General features: G+C 39.0%; 1 protein-coding gene across 1 annotated transcript in view; it reads left to right on the top strand.

Annotated features, from left to right (window-relative positions):
• The window catches only part of LOC126346251 (GATA zinc finger domain-containing protein 1), a 50,514-nt gene extending 24,708 nt beyond the window's left edge, over window positions 1-25,806 (top strand). The window contains exons 2-4 of the mRNA XM_050002171.1: window positions 1,901-1,960; window positions 10,738-10,924; window positions 25,612-25,806. Of these exons, the coding sequence (XP_049858128.1) occupies window positions 1,901-1,960; window positions 10,738-10,924; window positions 25,612-25,778 (414 nt within the window). The 3' untranslated portion in view covers window positions 25,779-25,806. The remainder of the gene's footprint in view (window positions 1-1,900; window positions 1,961-10,737; window positions 10,925-25,611) is intronic.
• Window positions 25,807-26,444: the final 638 nt, after the last annotated feature.

Raw genomic sequence — 26,444 nt, 5'->3', positions numbered from 1 at the left:
TCATTAATGGCTATTGATAATTTTGCTTTGTCAAGCTTGTTATCCATCCCCTCTCACAGCAATAGGTCTCATGAATATTATATTTTGAGACAGGCGTGTAGATCACTCTTAGTACACTTTCACTCCCTGGAAGTGTCAAATTATTATTGTGAATTTTAATGTGAAGAGTGTATGTTAGAAAGTTTTGTGCTCACGCCTGTGACGTGAATTAAAAGAATGGTGTTATACGGAGGGTCGAATTTACACTTGCTGCATATTTAACGTTATTGTTTGAAGTAGGAATCACATTTGTTGATCAAATGTATTACCAAAAATGATCATTTGTAACTACTTAAAATTATACCAAGTTGGTAATTAAATGCAGATACTCATGGCTTGTAGGCGGTACTCTTCCAACTGAATCACTCAGTGAGACCTCAAAACAGATCCAAAGTGTGGTTTTTTATTCTCTTCCACCTCCATCCCCCTTCCTGACACCTCTCATTCACTACTCTTCCTTTCCATAATATTCAGATCCAACCAACTTTACAGAGCCTTTCACATGACACGGAAAGAATAAAATGTAGCATAAAATCCTCAGCTATGGCCCAGAGGATGGACTGAATCCAGAGTTTCAACTACATCCATTATCCAACAGTGATGGGCCTTTAGTATCGTGTAACAGCCTCTTTGGAGTTTAGAATGAATGAAGAGAAGCTAGCAGAAAGTTAAACCTTGTAGTCAGTCTGTTACACATGCTTGGGTAGGCAATTCGAAAAATGCTGCCTGTTGAAAGCATGCATCCAGATATGAGCTTGGTCTGCCACACTTCTAACAAGCAGTTAATGTTAATGGCAAGAATAAAGTTATTGCACTCTCATAAAAACCTGTAAAATAAGGGAAAGGCAACCATTCACCTGCAGCAGATTGATACCTGGTGCTCATAAACGTATAACAGAAAACAGTATTCACACTTGCTTTCAAAGTCTTTCTCTTTTTCTTGTAAAAATACATACATTCACTCACACAACCACATGGAGATCCAAACATACTAGCCCACAGTAGGAGTGTGACTGTTACTGAATTGCTTTATTGAGAACAGTTGCCTGTGTAGAAGGAAGAGGGGAAAGGGGAAAGACACACGAGGCAAGGAGACGGTAGTGAAGTAGCGTAAGGCAGGTTTTCGGCAGATAACTCAGTGGCTACTCAAGATCAAAGGAGATTAGGGTACAGAATACATAAGAGAGACAGGAAGAGGAGGGGGTTAAGGGATGGGAGGAAAGGAGAGGAAGAGGGCGATGAACAGAGAGACAGTGAGGGGAGATATAAAGGGAGAGTGGGGGAAGGAGAAAAGTGGGGAGGGGGATGAAGGGGGGGGAGAGAGAGAGAGAGAGAGAGAGAGAGAGAGAGAGGGGGGGGGGGGGGGTTTAGGCCAGAGGGATTGCAAAAGCACGTGATATGCTGGAGAAAGAATTCCCACCTGCTCAGAGAAACTTGTTCTGGAAGGGGGTATCCAAATTTCCTCTGCAGTGAACCGTTATCCATTATCATAGTTGTTAAAAAAAAGTGTATAAATACAAATTTCCAAAAACACATTGCTTACAATATCTGATTATACCAAAATTGTTTTGACACTGTGCCTGATGAGACATTGTAGACCTGCAGGAAGTTCACATCACTGTAAAATGAACCCACATAGTCAAGTGCAAGCATATATCTTATATTTTAATCTATCAATAACTGATATTCATGACAGTAATATTAAATATTGTTCGATGCAGTGTGATTATGGTTATTACTTTCTCAATATGATGACTGTCTTGTGCTGTTATTTGAAACACATGAGTTACCTGAGCATACACCATTTTTTAAATAGAACCTTAACTAGGTGTGTCACTTATTTAAGTATTTACTTTTGCAGCCAACCAAAGCACCTACGGCTGTTGCTACACCTGTGACAAGCAATTACGTATTTTACAAGGTAAAATATTTATGAATTTCTACAAACTAAAGAATTAGATTTCTAAGAACTTTCATAAGAAAGGGGATAAGGGGGTAAGAAGGAAAGAATTTACTTGAGGGAGAAAATAATTTCTTTGTTTAATGTCATAATGCATTGCAATCATTTCCCTTCTTTTTCCTTGTTGTTACAATAAGGAAAATGTGATGCAATCGTTTTGGAAACTGGTGGTGAAAATACTGTGTATCCCATGTTTGACTGGACAAACTACAGTATTTAATAGTTATTTTTATCAAACAAAGGATTATATTGAAACTCCGCTGCAGAGTGAAAATCTCATTCTGGAAAGGATGATATTGATTATGTCTTGCAAATTTTGTGCCATCCACAGATATGTTTGGAATGTCAGTGTTTCGCGAAGACAACACAGCTAGTAATAATAGCATTACTATTAGCCAGTTGTAGCTGTATGAGCAATTTTCAAGTGGGTTAGCAGGTACACAACCATAAATGTATATCATATGGCAGCTCTGATCACTTAGAAAAGGCACTCTGTGGGGGGTGCCCTGGGCAGGGGGGGGGGGGGGGTCGTGGCTATGCAACACAAATCACATTTTAGTTCCAAAGCGTCACATGACATGTATTTATTGGTGTTAAATACGATCTCATTTTTCAAATGTCGTATGACATACATTTGTGATTGTACTCCAGCTACAATAATTCAAAATGGGTCTGTAGCTGAAATTAGTAAATAGTATGATATAGATAAATATTATTGTGATTAACTGTACAGTCTTGGTGGATCATTGTTGTAATTCAAATGCATTCTGCCTTACACACTTTAATTTCTGGAAGGAACCTTCAGGTATTCAAAACTGCAAACAAAATTCTCTTATTCATATCAGCTAGATAAATGTGCTTATATCAGCTTTATACCTGTGCTTACTTCAAAGTTAGCTACTTATTGAGTTCCAAAGAAGGGATTGTGAACTCATGGTCCTAACATATGGTTTTCTAATCATAGCTACCTGTCAGTCACAAAATACAGCATGTTTATAGTTAAACTTTTGCTTGATGAAACAGTGTAGACAAGAAACTATTTACTGTATTGATACCCAACTTCAAAAGGAGTGACGTTCAGACTGTGCGCTGCAGGATTTGCGTTGTTAGTGTTAGTGTTAGTGTCAGTGTCATGACTTGCCAATAGGCACAGGTACTGGCACAGCAACATAGGGTTGAACAACAAACATCAGTGTGCATTACAGTTGCAGACAGTCAACATCTGTCTGGACAAGGTGAGCAGGGCTTTACTCGTATAGCAGTTTTATCAGAACAACAGCAATAGTGCTGCTGCCCTTTACAAGTATTGATGCATTAATGGAGATCAGCGGGGTCCCTATTTCCGCTCTGGGTTGAACGTGATATGGAAGTTCGATTTAATTGAGGATTTGGGACCTGCTCCTGGGAGAGGCTGATGGCCAATTGCAATCCAGGTAGTTGAAGTTACTGTTTCCATGGCTGAGAATACTGGATGCAATGCACAATCTTCAAGCACTGCACAAGCTTTGTCATGACAGTTGAAATGAAATGATCGTATGGCATTTATTGTCCAGGATATCCCCTTCGGGTTTTGGCCGCCGTATTGCAAGTCTTTGTAGTTGACGTCACTTCGGCGACTTGCATGTGAATGATGATGTAAATGATTATGAAGGGGACACAACACCCAGTCCCCTGTCGGGAATCGAACCCAGCCTCCCTTGCATGGTAGGTGAACCTTCCATGATACTCTATTGTGTCAGAAAGCAGTAGAGCAATCTCTCTCCTGTGGTCCCAGGCAATCATGGATGTAGATGGTCGTCACACTGAGTGATGTTTGTAACACAAATGTAATTATAGTATGCAGTTAACAAATGTTTCCCTCTCGTGTGGAAATTAAAATGTGTTTATTTCAATGGTTTTTCATTATTTCCCTCCCAAGCATCCTTACAAATGTTTCCAAAAAGTTTAATTGTCTGATGGTCACCTGTTTGTCATGGGGGCTCACTCGAGTAGCAACAGTTTAATTGTAACAGTGCTGTATGTGCCCAGAAAAATCTAGTAATTATTTATCATTAGCAGGCTACAACATTTGTGGGTCAGTATCAACACTGGTGGATATTATTTAAACTTTGAAAATATGTGATTTATTCAGGTTTTTTGAGGAAAAATAATACACAAAAGAATAGTATAACAGCATGAATGAGGCCTTTGGGAGTATAAATTGATGGGTACTTAAGATGAAAAAGTCACTTTCGTATATTATATAACATTTAGGTCCAAGCAATAAATAGTTGTCATTTTTGGCTCATACAAATTAGTAAATTAACTTATTTTGCATACAGTCATTCGTTGATCTTCATAACATCAATGGGACCATGGAATGGTTCAATTCAGAAGTAATCACCACACACATTAAGACATTTATCCTACTAGGAAATGAGATTATCAATTTAGTACAGGGAATTCCTTTTTTCTAGAACACGGTTGGCTTCTGACAAATCCACAACAGCACCTACGCATGTACCTTTTCTGACTGAAACCAATGTCCAAGCAAGTGTCTCTTCATGTCACCAAGGATGCGAAAATCATACTGTAAAAGATCCCAGCTGTATGGAGGACGTTGCAGTGTTTTCCAGCTAAATCATTGGAACATAGCCTTCATCTGATTGGCAGTGTGGGGCTGGCTGTTATTGTGCAAAACGTTGATTCCATCCAACAGCCCAAGAACAAATGGCAAAGCCAACATTGGAAACTTCCTACATCTTCCTGGCCAAAGAAATCCAAAGCTGTTCACTCAAGTTTTGAGAATGTCATGATGACCTTCTTAGACTACAGGGCCCCTCTGCTCACTGGGTTTCTCGACTGTATAGCCACAGTCGATGCGCATTCACTGTGAAGGCACTTTGCAAAAATGGTGACATGCCCTGAAGTCAGAATGTCCAAGAATTGAATTTTACCCATAATGGATGCAGATGAACTACGTGACTGTTCCTTTCAGGGTGTTGAATGAAAACCGCTACCAGTCACAATTGAAGGTATTTATTTACAGCACGACCGGTTTCAGGCTTTTGCCCATCTTCAGGTGCTTACATTCAGAAACAAGTGACGTTCAATGATGGAGTTCAATACAGATGGATTATCCATATTGTTGTCACGGTAATCTTGCAGTTTTTGGTCTTGTGTTCGTTCTTCTTCACATAAAACTTTTCAATTTCACTTATTGTTTTGATATTTGCACCACTATAAGCATGAATCAAAAAGTCATAAGAAGATTGGGCTCTGGCCGGCCACGTGGTACTGTCGAGCGGGAAGACCATTGTGTTCGGCGTATGGCTCTGGTGCATCACACTACATCTGTAGCAGCAATGTGAGCAGTAGCTGGCACTGCAGTGACACAACAAAATGTTACAAATTCATTACTTAAAGGACAGTTCCAAGCCAGATACCCTGTAGTGAACATTTCTCCAACCCCAAACCGATGTGAGAGCTCGTTGGAGGGCAGGCTGGAGGTCTGTTGTTTTTTTCTGATGAAAGCGGTTTCTGCTTCAGTGCCTTCCGAAGGAAGAATCTATTCTAAACCTAATCTAAATACTGATGATGGTTTTGAATAGAGTGAAATATAGTGCAATCGCTCACAAACTGTGCAGGGGGAAAAGGATACCACTTAATATTTTTATACAAAAAAATACTGATAATACAGAAAATACTGATTAGCAAGAAAGGGGTAATTAAACAGTTACCAACCCACTAGGGCACTGAATCTCCAGACTCTTAAGAAAGGTAATGACAAAGAAAATTAAGCAAATAATCGCTGGTGTAGCAACAGAAAGTTGTTACGCTTTTCCACAACACAGCAGTTTATGAGGAAATGAAATTAATTGGAAAGCATTGAGTTTGCAGTTACTTAATCTAATTTTGACAGCAAAGTTAAATAAAGTTACTGGTTAAATAAATGACTGGCTGTAACTGAAACACTGTTGCGTGAAAAAAATTACTTTCTGTAACCTCAGCGTAACATAATCCAAAATTTGGAAAAGGGCAAGCAATTTACTTTTAATTATTCAAAATTGAATTTGATTTTCTTTAAGCATTTGAGCAGTTTAATTTACTTTTAACTTACAAGCAGTAAGGTACTTACCAAGTCAGCAGAAATCACTTGCTAAGCTAAATACAAAATAAATGAAATTTCCGCCTCTTAATTTGTTCTGTATCTTTAGTTGTTAGTTTTGCCAATGACATTTTACATTACTTTGAATGGAGTTAATATTCAAAATTTGCAAATTTGTTAAGCCTCTGTCATACAATACAAGAATGAACAGTTACTGAGGCAGCAAAATGTAGACTGAAACTGGTCATTAACAAACAAACAAAACTGGCAGCAAATAGTTAATCAATTTTCATATTTTTACAACACAAGATGATTGTATGGAAAGGAAAGGGACTATGCTTGGCAATAATGTCTGAGGAGGACAATGACAACACAGTTGACCTGAAAGTTTTGGCTACTGCAGTTTATTATTCAATAAAATTATTAAAGTTTGTGAAAGAAATGTCACTGGGTAATGTCTGTACAATATTAGTAATTCTGTCTGTTAAAAGTCCTATCATGTTGTAGCTGTGCAGACGACAGAAATGTAGCCAACGACAATGCTGAACTGCTGTCATTTGCAAACCACGAGTCATTTCCAGAGCCACGGATAATTATGAGACAGCCAATTGTTAGAATTGTAGCTTCCTCTGCCTGCCTGCTCCTACCATGCTCCCAAAACTTGAAGCTTAATGAAGTAGGTGTGTCCACACTGGCACAATCATAGCTGCACACCGCATCTGCGGCAGCGCCGAACAGACGGTTCCGCACTCTTTCATGACTCAAGCTGCTCTGCTTCCTCTTGCTCACAGCAAGGCAGACACACTCCATATGCAAAGATAAACAATAACACAGCTACTGTCACTTCATCATTGCTATTGATACATTCAAATAAAGTTTCCTTGGCTGTTACCCAGTAATTTACAATATTTACAGTTAGCCATATACAGTCAGAAATAAATACACTATTATGTCCATTATATATTAACCATACTTTCTGTAATAAAGCTTACAAATTCAGAAGGTATTTTATTGGTACTTTTGGTGTTTCAACAGGCTGCAACAATAATAATGAAGTATCTCCTGTGTGGGAATCACAAAAATTGTGCAAGTGATATATGGAAGTTTGGGACAGTCATGAAGGCATGCTAGGATAGTTGAAATGGTTAAGGTAACCACTCCCGTGAAGTGGGAAATCCAGGTTTGAGTCCCATCCTGACACATTTTTCATTTGTCACAATTAAATTGTGCAGCTGAAGTCTGATCTATTAAAAATTCCAAATACCTTTCTTCCTTAGTATAGTTGGTCCCATTTGTAAGGGGTCCTGAGAAAAGTAAGTAAAATCTTAATAGAAGAGGATATGAATCCAAATTTGCATATGACATACCGTTAAAAATGGTTGAGAAATGAAGGTGCACTAATTGATTTGTCCCCACCTGTGTACACAGTTCTGCATGTTCTTGATGTTGCTGCCAGAGTATTGAATTTCATGGCATATGTTCTCACATAACTCAATGTGGCAGCACTTATGAAATGTGGCAGCATTGAGGTTCTGTGAGCTTTGTGTGGGTCTCACATCTTGCATTTGTGTGGCATGGCTTACTGTTTGTGGTTTTCTGCATGACTTGCTCCTGTATCGATATTCTGTTGAAGAGTGTGTGTTTCTTGTGAAACAATATTGCATAAGAGGTACCTTCAAGACACATCAGTGATTGTTTTTAGAATATTTCAGTGATCTATGTAAACCATCTAAATACTGCATCCAAGGTTTGGTGACAAAACAGAGCCAAAGGAAACATTGCTAGATCGGCATGGAGACAGAGGGAACATTGTTAGAGCTGCATGGTGTGAGGCAACTGCAGTTATCAGAAGAAAGTGTGAGTGAGATACGCAGTTGTTGGTGTTGGTCACCCAAAAAGTCTCTTCGCTGTTAATTGCAGGAATCTGGACTATTGCATAACATATGTCCTGGGGCTCCTTAGAAAGCAGGCTTGAATCCCTATAAGTTTACAGTTGTTCATGAGCTGTTGCAGACTGATAGCGATAAATTTCTAAAATATTGCTATTGGTTTAAGCGTTATCACTGAAAAGCCAGGGATCTGGTAGTGCACATGATACAGTAATGAAGCATGGTCTCACTTGTCAGGATACATGAACACACATTTAGGCAGTAGTGACAACCCACTTGCAGTCATTGAGGAACCTCTTTATTCATTTGTTCTGTGCATTGAAACAACAGCACATCAGCAGACCCCCCCCCTTTTTTTTTTACGCTACTGTCACTAGTGAAGTCTAACAACTAATTTATGAATCATTTGGATGATAAGGAACTGACACTTGGCTGCTACCAACAAGATGGTGCATCATGCCACATCACATGTGTAAAGCTAGTACTACTGTGTTGGAGTCACTTTTCCCTGACAGTGTAATTTTCACAGGATTATAGCCCCAATGGTCACATAAGTTACCCTCCCACTCCCTCCCCCATTTTTTGTAGGGTCACATGTCACATTACAGGTATGTGTAAAAGAACAAATCATGCACCATCCACCATGACATCCAGACAGCCACACCCAATACTCTGGCAGCAACATTCATAAATGTGCAACACCATGTTGAACTTGTGATTGGAGGTGACCTCCAGTGCTTCTTGTAATGTACCTTGTTTTGTCAACCTTGAAAGTATGTCATGAACAAATTTGGTTTCATATCCTCTTCCATTAAGGTTTTAATAACACATTGCCCAGGAAAGCTTATGACTGGGATGCCTGTTAATATATGTGTTCTAATAAAAAAAAAGGGCTGCAGGGAGTGGAGTCACTGTTGCATCTTCATTTTACCTCTTAATTTGGAGACAGATTGCTCCCAGTGGCAACAGAAAATTGGGCGTTTGTTCTGGTAATAATCGCTAAACTTAGCTGCAAAAGTAGTTTTCTGTATGTGTGTGTGTGTGTGTGTGTGTGTGTGTGTGTGTGTGTGTGTGTGTGTGTGTGTCAGAGAGAGAGAGAGAGAGAGAGAGAGAGAGAGAGAGAGAGAGAGAGAGTACTATATTTGAAAAAAAAAGAGAATAACAAAAGTGGAAAGAATGAAAGGACGCATGATGAATGAGGATTAGTGAACACCTACATCAGGAGGCTTGCCATAATGGAGGATGTGCAGGGGAACCAGTTCAATAGCTCTGTGTTGTGAGTCTGTTGCTTTGGGGTGGACAGGCATCCAAATGATATGGATATTGAAGCAGCATTAAAAATGACAATGTCATAGTCTTCAATATGACAAGCTGTTAACTAGTTTCATATCTTGATACAGTTCTTATTGTTTCAAACTAATCAGTATACATTTTATGAGAATAAATGAGATTTGTTTAGTTCTCTCTTCAAGCTAAGAAAATAAAAGTAAAGCCTCTTACAGAATTTCATAAACATTTAGACATGTTTGATTAAAATCACAAGCAACTGATTTTATATAAGGATATACAGCCTACAGTTGCAGGTTAACTTTATCGTTTGCCTAGGTTTGAACGTTAGTAATAACGTCTTTTTCAGAACCTGCAACACGTTAATATTATAATGCGCTAGTAAATTATATTGGATATGGTCATCCTACAGGATGCAATGTGTAGTACTTACGTAAAATATTATTTAAATGTTGGCATAAAACAGGCCATGTCCTAAATCAACTTCATAAAACTTGATGCATAACCATAAGATTTTGTCACTTCTATTGAACCAGCTGTAGAAAATTCACTTTAAGCCCATTGTATGGGCCTCGTCGTGTGACTAGAGACTGCAGACCGCGAGGGCTTTGTGGTCTGCCTCACAGAGGGCGGCGCGCATGCGCGAGACTTATGGAATCAAACTCTTATTATGTACACGTCAGATAACCTTTTTGCTATGAATTAATTTTATATTTTACTATTGTAAGTTAATTACAGTATCCAGCATGACTATGTTTTACATTCTACTACAGAGCTTTCTAAACTGACCAACAAATCTCGTATGAACATCTGTAGGAAAGGATCTATTATTACAGAAGCTGTGAGGTCACATGCATTGTGAATTATTGTAAGCCTAGTATAGGCTGGAAGCCTTCGAAGTATGCTCTATTTTTTAGATACAGTTGATCGTTCAGTAAATTGCCTCTATCTTTAATACAACGGGCTTAAAGTGACTATTCGGCAGCTGGTTTAATAGAAGTGACAAAACCTTATGGTTATGCATCAAGTTTTATGAAGTTCATTCAGGACGTGGCCTGTTTTAGGCACACATTTAAATAATATTTTACGTAAGTACTACACATTGCATCCTGTAGGATGACCATATCTAATATAATTTACTAGCGCATTATAATATTAACGTGTTGCAGGTTCTGAAGAAGAGGTTATTACTAACGTTGAAACCTAGGTAAACGATAAAGTTAATCTGCAACTGTAGGCTGTATATTCTTATATAAATGCTGTCTCTGCATAAAAATGTTAAAAAACTGATTTTATGTTTTTGTCAGTAGGAGGGTGAAACTATAACTCATAAGTTTATTTTGTCTGTAATATGATTCATTTATGAGGGTATATAAGTTATTTGGTAGAATAATAATAGTACTTTTTCTGATTTCATGCATATCCTTGTTTTCTACTTGAAGCTTGTTTTATGAGAAGTACTTTTATAATTTCAGGGTAGCTATTTCCAGGTTGGAGACATAGTCTCTGTGCAGGACATTGATGGTGGATTATATTATGCCCAAATAAGAGGTCTTCTTACAGATCAGTACTGTGAAAAAAGCTGTGTTCTGACGTGGCTCATTCCTACCACTGCCAGTCCTGATCCCAATGAGGGATTTGATCCATCAACCTACATAATTGGTAACTAAGCAAGCAAGCTTACACTATACAAAAGATCCTCCCTCTATCCCCCTCTCAGATCCTCTGCTCGTACATTTGCTTTTGTGTGTGTGTGTGTGTGTGTGTGTGTGTGTGTGTGTGTGTGTGTGTGTGTGTGTGTGTGTGTGTGTGTTTTGCTTGTTTATTATGTGCTATTACCCATTATTGTACAAGCCTTTGCACACATTGGTTTTATGATTAATATTTTGAATTCAAAGAATCCAATTAATTGTTTATGAGATTGACTCACCTTTAATTAGGAAGTTTATTCTATTTCTCTTATAGGCAGTAGCTGCTGCAATTTCACATAGACATCAGGACTAGTTCAGTTAATTGCACCCAACCTAAGTTATATATTTTTGGTGAATTAGGTCTTCAGTGAGAGCATTAAACTAAACTTAAAGTGTTGTTTGAACTCATTTCCTCTGGTGTGTTTGTTTCATATGTTGCATGTAAGTTCTCTGTGATATAACTTTTTTTGACATGTTCAATTTCTCCAGGTGCAAATCACACTCATCAGTATATAGATTTCGTATATTGTCAACAGCTAGTTTTTCACAATTTGGGATTACTGTGCATTACATACATGTTGATTATGTCTGGTTAAGCAGTCTTTCTCTGCCCCTGCCCCCCTCCTCCTCTCCAATCCTTCACCCCTGCCGCAAATTGCTTAGATGTCTTCGGAAGTGAGTGATGTGTATTTTGCCTCAAATTTTTTCCCGGGAATTTAATTTAGGGGTAGAAGGTTAACTGATTTATAGAACTGGCTTCCTGTTTGACCTCCCCATAGTATTATTCAACTTTGATGTTTCTACACCTCTACAGAAGTTAAGAATATTTTTCATACATGATGATGAAATAGCTTTTTGTATTATAAATGGTTTTATATAAATTCATCACAACTTATGTACATAGTAAAAAAATTTCATTAAAGATTGATTGATTTTGCTTTAACTATAATAACTAGTTATTTGATGTTTCAGGCATCGTAATCACAACTTCTTTCTAGCAGGCATAAAGAGTCAGTTATAAAAAAAATGTGGCAACATGTTGACCATTTACACAATTACACGACTCTCTCTCTCTCTCTCTCTCTCTCTCTCTCTCTCTCTCTCTCTCTCTCTCTCTCTCACACACACACACACACACACACACACACACACACACACACACACCGCATCCATGTCACAACAGATATTCAGAGTGGCCTCTATATGGGAAGCATCTCATGCAGGATACACATAATAGTACTATGGCTTATACCGTGTTGGTTGGGCACTTACCTTGAGCTTGTACTAGGATTCATCTCAATATCCTGTAGAGCTTGGTCCTTCAAATCTGGCGCCCACACAGTCTGCAGCCTCCCAGCGTGTTCATCTGTCTGAAAGGACCCATTATCACAGAAGCACCCAAAAAGGGCTTTAAATGTTGTGTGATGTGGTTGGTGTCTGTAAGGGTACAGGTTTTGGTATAGCGAAGCTGCTTCTTGACCATTTCCATCTGTGTGGCCGTACATAAACACCATCTTGGTTTGTTTCCAAAAGAAATACGTGACAATTCTGTTGCTTACAATGTGCTGCATCTATCGCACAGCCTACATCATACAAGGAACACATGGCACGTTGTCAGAGGACTATCATTCAGTAGGGCCATCTACTGCGGCAGTTATGCATTTCCAGACACATGTTAACAGGATCTTCCTTGCTCTATTTCCAGTCAGGTATCCATCCCTGCAGTTTGTCAGTTTTATTAATGTTCACCCATATATGGAATAAGTGTAATGTGAAACTGTTGCCAGTATGCCAAACTTTTAAGAGCTATCTACAACAGATTCTAGAGTGGATAGTGCATATTATTCTTATTGAATGCTTCCATGAAACAAACACATGTTACTGAATGAGAAGTTATAGCAGAATATGAGGCAACAAAACATTAGTGAGTGAAAATGGGAAAAGTAATTCTATCTAATACAAAATTGCAAATGTTGCAGAGCTTAGACCACAGCTTTCCAAACTGGGTGCATCAACACACCGATATGATAGTAGTAACATCAAGGGTGCCACTACACTAGTAAATTCGGAATGTAAAACAAATGAAAAACTTGTGCTAAAATAATTCAAAGCATCCTTTCCTGTTCATTTAGTGTAACCATAGAATGCATATTAAACAAGTGATCTATATATATATAATTCCAATATTTTATACATGTTACTTCCAGTTATGGCACTAGATTTCTCTCCTCTTCTGGTGCACACCACCACACTCTGTTGGTCCATGTCTTAACAAGCTGCTCAAGGGCAATAGTTTGAGGATGTTGCACACTTTTCCCTCAGTTCGTTTCATTGTTCCATTCATGGCATGTCATTATTTTACTGCTTTAAGAGTGATATATTTTACAAAGTCATCAGGTATGGCTGGAGGGAGGGTGAAGACAATTTTGAAATGGTTTCACTGACATATAAATCAGCAGTTTGTAAAAAAATACAACCATTGATTCACGACCATTACGTGTGATTGAAAAAGAGGTTGAATGGATGTTTCCCATTACTCAATATAAACCAGTATGATTTGACAGAATTCTTTTTACACTTTTCAGAACTTCAACAACAAAGTGGAGGAACTAGCAGACCTGAAAAACAACTGCCTTTTAAGTACCAAATCTCATATTTATGTACCCTCACCTAAGTCAAAGTTAACTCATAGTTTTGCTGCATTTCCACCCCAGCAGAGATCCTTTCTTGCTGGAATTCCACTTGGTCACTATGAGCTGCAGGACTGACTGTTGGGGAGCTGTGGGAACCACTATCCGGCAGACCATCTGAAGGTCTAGCTATGAGGGCACTACCTAAGAACAGATTATCATCTGTCATTGTGTTGGCATGACACCACTGCCGCCCATGTCCATTCCTGTGACCAACTTCGAAGCTGCTGATCTCTCTCATACCAGGAGGCCACGGTGCTTCTCTGCATAAGCTGGTAGACTCATTTCCTGTGTGCAGTCCACGACAGGATCGTAGGTACCTTGGTCATCATCTACAGGAATCTGTTGGCGGTCTTGGGCAGTGCAGCTGGCAACATTCACTAACTCCGTGGAGCAAAGATCTCATGACGACTTTGGTGCTGACACTCTTAACTCTGCCACTGCCATTGTGGCTATGGACTGCCCCCTGGTCAGCATATACTAGGCAGGCACTTAACAGCCTGTGCTCCCGCCAGCACTGACTGCCTGAATGTTGGTACATCAACTGTTGTGTTTTGTGAACAATAAATGTTTGGTTTTGTAATACTGGCATCTTCTGGCATCAGACAGGCTTCTACCCCTTGAGTTTGTGTACCCACACTCCTTGTGTGGTCAGTTGTTGAGTTTCTCACCTGGAACCATCACCCACCATAGAGTCCTACTGCCAGGTATTTAATGTAGAATTGTACTCTACCTAGAAATGAAATATTGGTGGAAAGGTGTCTTGTGAAATGTTATGTATTAGAAAGGTGCCACCATGAGGAGAAGTTTTGGTCTGTTATATGTAAATTCCAGTCACGTTCTTATCAATATAAAAACATAATAATATATTAAAAACAAAGATTCCAAGACATACCAAGCGGGAAAGTGCCGGTAGACATGCACAATAAAATAACACACAAACACACACACAAAATTTCTTCTTACCTTAGGGGGAAAAAAGGATAGGTATATACTCGTGCACTCTAGAAATTTTGTGTGTGTGTTTGTGTGTTATTTTATTGTGCCTGTCTACCGGCGCTTTCCCGCTTGGTAAGTCTTGGAATCTTTGTTTTTAATATATTTTTCCCATGTGGAAGTTTCTTTCTATTTTATTTACATTATTAGAAACATAATAATTTTGAATATTGAATTTCCATTATGATTTACCTCCATGCATTATTTCTAATGGTGTGGTCAGGCATTTTGCTGCGCAGTATTGCTTATGTTGTGTTTATTTAAGTTCCATGAAACTCCATTTGTAGCAACTGGCCCTAATAGAAGTTACATTTTTTTCCCTCAAAATTCAGCCAGGTCATGGCCTATTTGCACAGTCATTGAAACATCAACTATACTTCTCATTCCTTAATTCAGAATGGGGCAACACTATCACCAATATTTGGAAATTAGTCATTGTATACGATTGAACAGTGCAACAGTCTTTGAGTGTTGATATTCCGTCTAGGCAGCAACTGGTACGATACTCAGAGTTACATTATTTTATGCCATGACAGGCACAGATTTTTTCAAACTAAAAGAGTAGAACGTACTATTTACCAATAAATGGTGACAATAAGAAAACGACATCAACAAACTTAAGAATTTGATGCAGTTATGATGGATATTTCAATGTCATAGTTATTAGTTATGTGATGAGTACATCTGCTAGAGAATCTGAAAGAAGTATTGATCAGAGGAAATCTAATATACATCTTTCGATCACATTAAGTATCATTTCATCATGAAAATCCTGCAAAGGGCCCCAAACCTGGAACATATCCTGTACTTGAAGCTAGGGTTCTTCCCTTTCGTAGAAGATAAAAAATGATGGCATACCTAGCTCTCGACAAATCATCCTGAAAAGGCCTTGGACATTGCAAAGTTCTTAAATATATCACAAACAATATTCCATAGGAGGGTCAGTTGGTGCCATAAATGTATGCAGAGAAGTGGCCCCTGTATCCAGCAAAGTCCTCCTATAGCACAGAGACTGATTTTATGGAGAAACCATTCCATGTAATCTAAATGTGGCAGTGGTACTCTTACCACTTACACATGTCAGTTGTGTTGATAAGATACCCTTCTTTCGAAACATGCTGAGTAATACAGCACAAAGTGCTGTAACACCATGTGACATAGACTCATATAATGTCTGAAGTAGTGCTGGAGGGAACTGACACCATGAATCATTCAGGGTTATCCATAAATCCGTAAGAGTATGACAGGGTGGAGATCTCTTCTGAAAAGCACATTGCAAGGCGTCCCAGATATGCTCAATAATGTTCATGTCTGAGGTGTTTGGTGGCCAGAGGAAGTGTTTAAACTCAGAATAATGTTGGTGGAGCCACTCTGTAGCAATTATGGACATGTGGGATGTCACGTTGTCCTGCTGGAATTGTGAAAGTCCATTGGAATGCACAATGGACATGAATGGATGCAGGTGATCAGACAGGATGCTGTCAGTCATATGTAGACACATCAGGGTCCCATATCACTCCAACTGTACATGCCCCATACCATTACAGTGTCTCCACCACCTTGAACAGTCCCCTGCTGACATGCAGATTCCATGGATTCATGACGTTTCATCCATACCCGTGCACGTCCATCTGCTCAATACAATTTGAAACGAGACTTGTCCGACCAGGAAAGATGTTTCCAGGCATCAGGCTTCTTTGTCTGTGTTGAGGGGCCCAGGCGAAGTGTAAAGCTTTGTGTTGTGCAGTCGTCAAGGGCACATGAGTGGGCTTTTGGCTCCAAAAGACCATATTGATGATGTTTCATTGGACTGTTCACATGCTAACACTTGCTGATACCCCAGCATTGAAATCTGCAGTAATTTGTGGAAGGGTTGCGCTTCTGTCATGTTGAATGATTCTCTTCAATTGTTGGTTTCGTTCTTGCAGGATCTTTTTCCGGCTGCAGCAATGTTGGAGATTTGATGTTTTACCAGATTCCTGATATTCATGGTACACTTGTGAAATTGTCTAATGGGAAAATTCCCTTTTCATCACTACCTCAAGATCTGTGTCCAATTGCTCATGCACAGACTATAACACCACATTCAAACTCACTCAAATCTTGATAACCTGCCATTGTAGCAGCAGTAACCAATCTAACAATTGCGCCAGACACTTGTCTCATCTAGGCGCTGCCGACTGCAGGGCCGTATTCTGCCTATTTACATACCTCTGTATTTGAATATGCGTGCCTGTACCAGTTTCTTTGGCGCTTCAGTGTATAAAGGGACACAGAGTATCTAATTAAGTGTCATATTGGCTATTACTAAATGAGTAGGAAACCTTCCCCCCCCCCCCCCTGTTATTCTGAATTATAAAATTTTGCCCAAAGAAAATTTCTGTAAGTGGTTAGTGATCCTCCGTCAAGTAAAATGTATGGACAACACTACAGTGATGAAGTAGTTAGCTGCTGTTTGGAATTACAGACTTGTGTGCAGCTCAGTAAGAGAGCTATACTGGTACTGAATGCCTTTAAAAATCCTCCTCACATATGAAATAAAATACAGGGTGCCTGTAAATTATCTTTATGACCTATGGCTTTAATAGCTTTAAAACTGTACTAGGTATTGATAAATGGTTTTCAACATGTGATAAGAAAACTAGTAAAGTGCTTTTTTTCCCCCTTATTCATGCTCATCAATGTGTGCACCCGTAGTGGAAAGACAATTCGAGATCTCCATGGTGATATGATCAAATGTCAAATGCACCATGAATGCATGGCTTCAAGTCTTGTAGGTGTCGACCATTGTTTGGTACACCAGATCCTTCACAAAACGGCACAGGAAGAAGTTTTGTTACATTTCAGTATTAGACATCGTGTGTATGAATCAAGCCACAGGAGTAGGAAACCTCCCCCTTTTGTTATTCTGAATTATAAAATTTTGCCCAAAGAAAGCTTTCTCCTGTGTCATCCGCATTTTATCAGGTTTTCAAGATCAATATTGCATCAAAGTTGCATCACCTGGACAGTAAAAAGAACCTTCTGAGTTATCTTATCACATATTGAAAGCTATTTGTTAATATGTAGTTTTAAAGTTGTAAAGATAATTCATGGACACACTGTATGAAGTTGCTGCATTTGAAGACAGACCTAGTTGTTATATCTAGAGTTATGACTTCAAAATACAGGTGACTGAAGTTGTCATTTTAAAGATCGACTCCAATATTATGAAAAAGAAAGTTGCTACTCACCATATAGCAGAGATGCTGAATTGCTGAAAAAAAAAAAAAAATACTGTCCCCTACACAACCCCTGCTCCCATCCCCTTACCTCACAGCTCATACCCCTATAATAGACCTCGATGCTAGACCTGTCCCGTACATCCTCGCACCACCACCACCTACCCCAGTCCGATCACAAACATCACCTATCCCATCAAAGGCTGAGCTACCTGTGAAACCTGGCATGTGATCTACAAGCTAAGGTGCAACCACTGTGCTGCATTGTATGTGGGCATGACAACCACCAAGCTGTCTGTCCGCATGAATGGCACCGACAAACTGTGGCAAGAAACAAGTGGACCACCTGGTTGCTGAGCACGGTGCCAAACATGACATTCTTCATTTCAGTGAGTGCTTCACAGCCTGTAACATATGGATCCTTCCCACCAACACCAGCTTTTCTGAAATCCACAGGTGGGAACTTACCCTGCAATATACAGGGTGGTTGGAAATTCCCGTTACAGACTTCTAGGACTTGTAGAAGGGAGTGAGTACATTGTATTTTAAATAATAACCCATGTCGAGAAACGTCATTCAATGAGACTACAGAGCATAAAAGTTATAGGTGCAGGCATCTGTAAATGTACGTATACATGTGATGATTCCGTGGTGATGTTACAGACTTTCTAGGATGATGGAGAACGATAAATGTATTAATTTGAAGTAAGGATCCCTGTACTGGAAACGAACGAGTTGAAAGCTATAAATGAAAACCCTTCTAATACCTCCGACAGTTGAATACATGTACCGGTTCTTGTGTTGTGAAGGGTGTAGGGCTGGTAACTTTCAGTGGTGGTAGTGTGGACAAAAATGAGAAGAAAATGTCAAATAAATGTGGACTCTAAATTGAATACTTGAAGAGCTATGACCATTCGTTCATCTTTGCTAATGTGAAACACATCTCCTCTACTGAGCAAGTGTTCATAGCTGTTAAGGTACGCACTTTAGAGCTCATGTTTATTGGACATTTTTCCTTGTTTTTGTCCACACTACCACCACTGAAAGCTACCAACCCTACACTCTTCGCAACACAAGAACTGGTACATGTATTCAACTGTCAGAAGTGTCAGAACGGTTTTTGTTTATAACTTTCAACTCGTTTGTTTCCGGTACAGAGATCCTTACTTCAAGTTAATACATTTATCATTCTCCAACATCCTAGAAAGTCTGTAACATCATCACGCAATCACCCCGTGATGATTTACAGACGGCCGCGCTTATACCTTTGATGCTCTGTAGTCTCATTGGATGATGTTTCTGGACCTGGGTTCCTATTAAAAATATAATATACTCACTCCCTGCTACAAGTTCTAGAAGTCTGTAACAGGAATTTCCTACCACTCTGAATACTACATTCCCGTAACACTCCTGGCCTCAACCTTCGTTAGCCATTGTCCCCACCCATCCAGCCTCCCTGTTCCCATTCCAGCACTATACAACCCTCATTCCACCATTGCACCCAGTCTTTTTACTTCTCTCCTTTTCCACTATCCCCTCTCCCCACTTTCACCTCTCCCTTGCCCTCCGTCTAACCTCCCGACTGAATGTAGCTGCCATACCCTCTCCACCTTGTCCCGGCTTGCTCCCTATCCACCACCCCTAACCTACCATCCCTCCCCCTCCCCACCCCAGCCTCCTCCTTACCCCCACCCAGTCGCCACTCCCATTACGCACTCGTGCTTCAGCTCGCAATGTGTGTGTGTGTGTGTGTGTGTGTGTGTGTGTGTGTGTGTGTGTGTGTGTCGTCTATTTTTGACAAAGGCCTTACAGGCTGAAAGCGTTATTTGGGACAGTCTTTTTGTTGTGCCTACCTGTGGCTCAGCATCTCTGCTATAATATGGTGAGCAGCAACTTTCCTTTTCAAAATATTTTTACATTCTACTCTGGATTTTCCATTGTATTGGTTTTTACAGGCAGATCACCCTCTCTTGCGATCTGACAAGATTAATAATCCATCAGTCATCCTTATGCGTGAGTATATTCTTTCTTTGTGGCTCACAGTCGTACGAGACACTGCCATCATAGATTTCAATATGTGCTGTCTTTCAATCCCTGGTTGGTAACGACCAGAACGTACTTTGCAGAGAGTAATGGAAATATTGACAGCAGTGAAACAAATACCATTAGTGAACTTAACAGTGACATCAGTGCAGATTTTGATTACAGAAGGCTGATAAATCTCTGTAATTTATCTTCATAACAGCATTAAAAAAATAAAAAAATTAAAAAAAGTGGTAAATAATGAACGTATTGTGAACAGTTTTTGTGAACGGATAATATAATATACATTTTTCTCCACTACGTTTCTTTTTACCCCCTTCAAAATTAAGTATGTGGCTAATGTTGAGGTGGAGCTTATGCTTGGGCCAATTTACATTTGCAAGTGTTGAAGTTCCACAATCAGTCTCAATTATAATACTTGCGATTCAGGAACTATTTCAGCCTATTGGATATATCATGGCATATCATTTATGCATAACAAGAAAAAGGGTGGACTCAATATTGATTACTGTGGTACACCTGTAGTGATTATTCCCCCTTCTGAAAATGTGTTTTTTGTGTACTCTGCCCCTGGATCACGGGGTTGCAGGTTTGATTCCCAGCCGGGTTGGGGATTTTATCTGCCTGGGGCTGGGTGTTTGCATTGTCGTCGTCATCATCATCATCATCATCATCATCGTCGTCATCATTCATGACAGTGCCTACACTGGACTGTGTTAAAAAATTGTCTTTAAATTGGGCCTCTGTACGGGCGCTAAGGACCATGCAGTTGAGCACTCCACAAACCGAACATCATCATTGTGTACGATCTCCTGGTTTCTTAATAAAACACTTTCCCCTCTTTTAGTTGGATAGGATAAAAACCAGTTGTCAGCAAGATCTCTTGATGCCAGAATATCTGAGCTTCTGTAGGAGAATACTGTGACATAAATAAAAAGCTATTTTGAGTAAACATTTCAAAGAGCTGCATGAATGTTGAAATTTGTAAACTTGGCAACTTCACTAATTAGATCAATTAGTTTCACATTACGGAACCAATAAATAATTTGCCCTAACAGCAGGTCGGCCTTGCTTTTGTTTTAGCTTTATAAGACATTATTAAAAGTCAGCTGTCGTACAGGAGCAGCAGATTAATTGAATTTTAATAATTTGTGCCTATTGTGCTTCTTGTTGAGTCTTACTTATAACCTGTTGTCAGTCACCTATAAAAGAACAAAACTTAAAGAAATATGTTGCTTTTACAGCAAATAACATAGCAAACTTTTTGTTATTGTTAGTTTAATTTTTACTTAGAATATTGTTGCAGGCTGCATAAATGTTGACAGTTGACTGAAATGCTAGGTGAATATCTAGTCCTTTTCCATGGATCATTTGTACAATAAATCACAATAATGTAGAATGAGTCAGTTTACATTCACATTGCAAAGTAATTTGCAAATGTGGCTGCATGCTGAACATTTATAAGTGTTTTTTAATCTATAAATGTGTGTTAGTAATTCCTACCCACCACCTTTTGCACATTACAAAACTCTTCTACAGAATAGGAGGTGTTATCAAGTAGAAACATTTTCAGTTTATTTTCAAATTTAACTTTGCTGTCTGTTAGACAAAATATCATGGATAAATTATCAAAAATTTTATTTGCAGCATTATACACCCCTTTTTGTGCTAAAGCCAACCTTAATTTGGAGTAATGAATGTCATTTTTCCTTTTTGTATTGTAATTATGCACATCATCATTCCTTTTGAACTGCGGTGGATTGTTTACGACAATCTTCATAATAGAGTTGATGTGACTTACCAAACAAAAGCGCTGGCAGGTCGATAGATACACACACACACAAAATTCAAGCTTTCGCAACCAACGGTTGATTCTTCAGGAAAGAGGGAAGGAGAGAGAAAGACGAAAGGATGTGGGTTTTAAGGGAGAGGGGTAAGGAGTCATTCCAATCCCGGGAGTGGAAAGACTTACATTAAGGGGAAAAAAGAACAGGTATACACACACTCATATCCATCCGCACATACACAGATACAAGCAGACATTTGTAAAGGCAAAGAGTTTGGGCAGAGATGTCAGTCGAGGCGGAAGTACACAGGCAAAGATGTTGTTGAAAGAAAGGTGAGGTATGAGTGGCGGCAACTTGAAATTAGCGGTGGTTGAGGCCTGGCGGATAACGAGAAGAGAGCATATATTGAAGGGCAAGTTCCCATCTCCGGAGTTCTGATAGGTTGGTGTTAGTGGGAAGTATCCAGATAACCCGGACAGTGTAACACTGTGCCAAGATGTGCTGGCCGTGCACCAAGGCATGTTTAGCCACAGGGTGATCCCCATTACCAACAAACACTGTCTGCCTGTGTCCATTCATGCGAATGGACAGTTTGTTGCTGGTCATTCCCACATGAGAAAGCTTCACAGTGTAGGCAGGTCAGTTGGTAAATCATGTGGGTGCTTTCACACGTGGCTCTGCCTTTGATCGTGTACACCTTCCGGATTACAGGACTGGAGTAGGTGGTGGTGGGAGGGTGCATGGGACAGGTTTTACACTGGGGGCGGTTACAAGGGTAGGAGCCAGAGGGTGGGGAAGGTGGTTTGGGGATTTCATAGGGATGAACTAAGAGGTTACGAAGGTTAGGTGGACGGCAGAAAGACTCTTGGTGGAGTGGGGAGGATTTCGTGAAGGATGTGTAAAACCTGTCCCATGCACCCTCCCACCACCACCTATTCCAGTCCTGTAATCCGGAAGGTGTACACGATCAAAGGCAGAGCGAGCCACATGTGAAAGCACCCACGTGATTTACCAACTGACCTGCCTACACTGTGAAGCTTTCTATGTGGGAATGACCAGCAACAAACTGTCCATTCGCATGAATGGACACAGGCAGACAGTGTTTGTTGGTAATGAGGATCACCCTGTGGCTAAACATGCCTTGGTGCAAGGCCAGCACATCTTGGCACAGTGTTACACCATCCGGGTTATCTGGATACTTCCCACTAACACCAACCTGCCAGAACTCCGGAGATGGGAACTTGCCCTTCAGTATATCCTCTTCTCGTTATCCACCAAGCCTCAACCTCCGCTAATTTCAAGTTGCCGCCACTCATACCTCACCTGTCTTTCAACAACATTTTTGCCTCTGTACTTCCGCCTTGACTGACATCTCTGCCCAAACTCTTTGCCTTTACAAATGTATGCTTGTGTCTGTGTATGTGCGGATGGATGTGTGTGTGTGTGTGTGCTCGAGTGTATACCTGTTCTTTTTTCCCCTTAAGGTAAGTCTTTCTGCTCTTGGGATTGGAATGACTCCTTATCCTCTCCCTTAAAACCCACATCCTTTTGACTTTCTCTCTCCTTCTCTCTTTCCTGAAGAAGCAACCATTGATTGCAAAAGCTTGAATTTTGTGTGTATGTTTGTGTTTGTTTGTGTATCTATCGACCTGCCAGCGCTTTTGTTTAGTAAGTCACATCAACTTTGTTTTTAGATATATTTTTCCCATGTGGAATGTTTCCCTCTATTATAATCTCCATAATAGAATAGATGTAGTGTGAAGCAGTAATCACAATACCCAGTTTCTTAAACAGATCTTTGTAAGATGATCGTGGGTGAGCACCATATATTCTTACAGCATGTTTTGGAGCAATGAAGATTTTGTTGTTTAAAACCCCAGGACACTATTATATACGACCTTATTGAATGAAGATATGCAAACTATGTTACCTTACTGATTGTCTCTCCTCAAGATTTGCACTAATTGTAAGCGCAAATGCAGCTGAACTAATTTGTTTTAAGAGTTCCAAATGTGGTTTTGCCAGTTTAAACTCCCACAATATGACACCTAAGATTTTTGAAGTTTGCAAACTATGTATTATTTCCTCAACATATATTACACTTATCATTGATGTAGTACTCCTAGATGTGCGGAACAAATATGTTGTGCATCTTTAAAACTGAGTATGATACTAGCAGAGGAAACCAGTCAATGTAACTTCTAAGAATGCTGTTTAAAATTTTTCTGTTTCTGTACGAGTGCTTAGATTGATTACTATACAAGTGTCATCTCCAGAAATAACTCTCTCTGCTTGTTGTACATTACATGGAATATTATTTACGTATATAAGGAACAATACAGGTGCTAAGATTGACCCTTAGGAACCTTATACATGATTGGCAGTCCGAATGTCTGTTGACTACATTGGTTGAATTACTAAGTACTACTTCCTACATTATTTTGGTTGGATATCACATTATCTATTGGTTGGCTGTACCATCAATCCCATAAAAGTTAAGATTATCTAGGAGAACATTGTGGTTCACACTGCCAGGTGCCTTAAATAGGTCACAGAAAATACCAGCTGGTGTTATTTTGTTATTTAATGATTGTAAAATTTGGCGAGTGAATATTTAAATGACAGTCTTTGTAGAGCAACTCTTCTGAAATCCAAACCACGATATGCAGAGGATTTTATTGTTTCTCAAGTGAGATACTATTCTAGAATACATCATCATGTCAAAATTTTTGTAAAATGGTGTCAGCAGTGAAATAGGCAGGTAGTTATTGATATATCTTCTATCTTTCTTAAAGAGGGGTTTGACGACAGTATATTTCAGTCTCTGTGGAAAAATGCCATGTTTTACTAATGCATAACAGGTTTCTGATAAGACAGAGTTTATTATTTAGGAACTAAGTTTCGGTACTCTATTAGAAACCCCATCAAAACTAGATGAGTTTCTATTTTTGAGAAGGTGTATAATTTTCTTCATTTCAGAAGCAGAAGTTGATGCTACATTCATATTCTTGGATTCTATGAGAGTTGTGTTGTGGACGTAATGTTGTAATTTTTCTCTTGAATTGTTTGTCGTTATGCTTTCTACTATCTTTAAGAAATGATTATTAAATATATTTGCTACCTGTGACTCACCATCTATAACCATATCATTCAGTTCAACAGCGTTGTTACCCTGGTCTGCGGGTAGTTGCCCTATCCCCTCTTTCACTACATTTCGTATAGCCTTATGTCTGTTATTGATTTATGATATTATGTGCATGTTCCTTGATTTTTTAAATAATTTTTCTTAGTAATTTTGCGTAGGTTTTATAGTGCACAAGTACTGCAAGATCTCTACTTATTCCTGCCAGCAAATACATTTCTCTCTTCATTACACAAGATACTGTAATCTCTCTAATATCCATGATTTTATTCACAACTGTTTAAAGCCCTTTCTGATTAGTGTATGCAGAAAGCTATTTTCAAATAATGATGTGAATTTATCATGGTATAGATTAAATTTTATGGTAGCATCTGATTCATTACAGATTTCATCTCAGGTCATCTCTTGTAAACTATTCTTAAGAACATTTGTGATGATAGTCATTAAATATTCTAACTGATTTTCACTGAGGATTATGCGTACTGTGAGGCAGTATTTTATTTATCCTAACTAACTGTGCATCATGATCAGAGAGAGCATATTTGTTTGTTACTAGATAAACAGTTATTTTCTTGCTTTTAGCTTCACTGAAGAAAACATTACTACACTACCTGTCTAATATATTTGAGTTTATTGACAGTGCACTTCTTTTGCAGCTATGAATAAGCTAAATTTTTCTGTCATAAATACTAAATTTTGTTAGGACATTTTAACATTATTGCTAACTTGTATATATTTTCCTTTGAAGAAATGTGACGGTGTACTTACCTGATTTACAGGTCCTGATGAGGAGCTACCAAGACTCTTGTCGTGCATGGAATTTGTTATGCATGCCCCATCGGATTATTATAAAAATCGCAAATCCCCATATCCTTCTGTAGATTATGATAGTAATGATCCAAATTTCATATGGACTCGTCTTCCAACATATGTTCACAAATTGTAGTATATTAATAAAATCATGTAAATATATAGACTAAAACATTATTTTTTCCAACAATGTATTCGTGAGGCAGAAATACTGTCACATCAGATTATACACCTCCCCTCGCCCCTGAATAATTGCAGTTCTCTCTCTCTCTTTCTCTCTCTCTCTCTCTCTCTCTCTCTCTCTCTCTCTCTCTCTCCCCTCCCTCCCTCCCTCCCTCCCTCCCTCTCCACAAGCAATCAGCATTGATCAAAGATTGCAAATTATGCCCTTAATATTTCATTATGTACAATCATAAAAAGTGCCAAAATTGTTGGAATAGATGACAGTGTACAAAGTAATGCATCACACAGCAACTTTCAGTTTTTTTGTTATTGTCAAAAACTACCAAACATAAAATGAAATTTGTGTAAGTAGATAGTTTATATCGTTCTTCATTTTCAAATCTGAAGAAATGGTCTATTTAGTTAATATGTGGCCATACCATTTTTTTAAGTGATCCATATGAAATCTGTTGAAGTACAGTGTCACCACAATATTTTGAGAGAAGACTAGACAACTTGAAATTGCTGAGATGAAATATTCTGAAGTGAACAGATCCACAAGGTTTAGACCGTGGAGTTGGGCATTGAGGCTGTCGCAGAGCAAGTGGGTTCAGCAATTCGGAGACTGTTGGCAGGCCAC

This window comes from Schistocerca gregaria, chromosome 1 (genome assembly GCF_023897955.1).
Source record: "Schistocerca gregaria isolate iqSchGreg1 chromosome 1, iqSchGreg1.2, whole genome shotgun sequence".
NCBI classification, from domain to species: domain Eukaryota; kingdom Metazoa; phylum Arthropoda; class Insecta; order Orthoptera; family Acrididae; genus Schistocerca; species Schistocerca gregaria.
The sequence above is the reverse complement of the archived record's forward strand: the minus strand, read 5'-3'. Positions and strand labels throughout refer to the sequence as shown.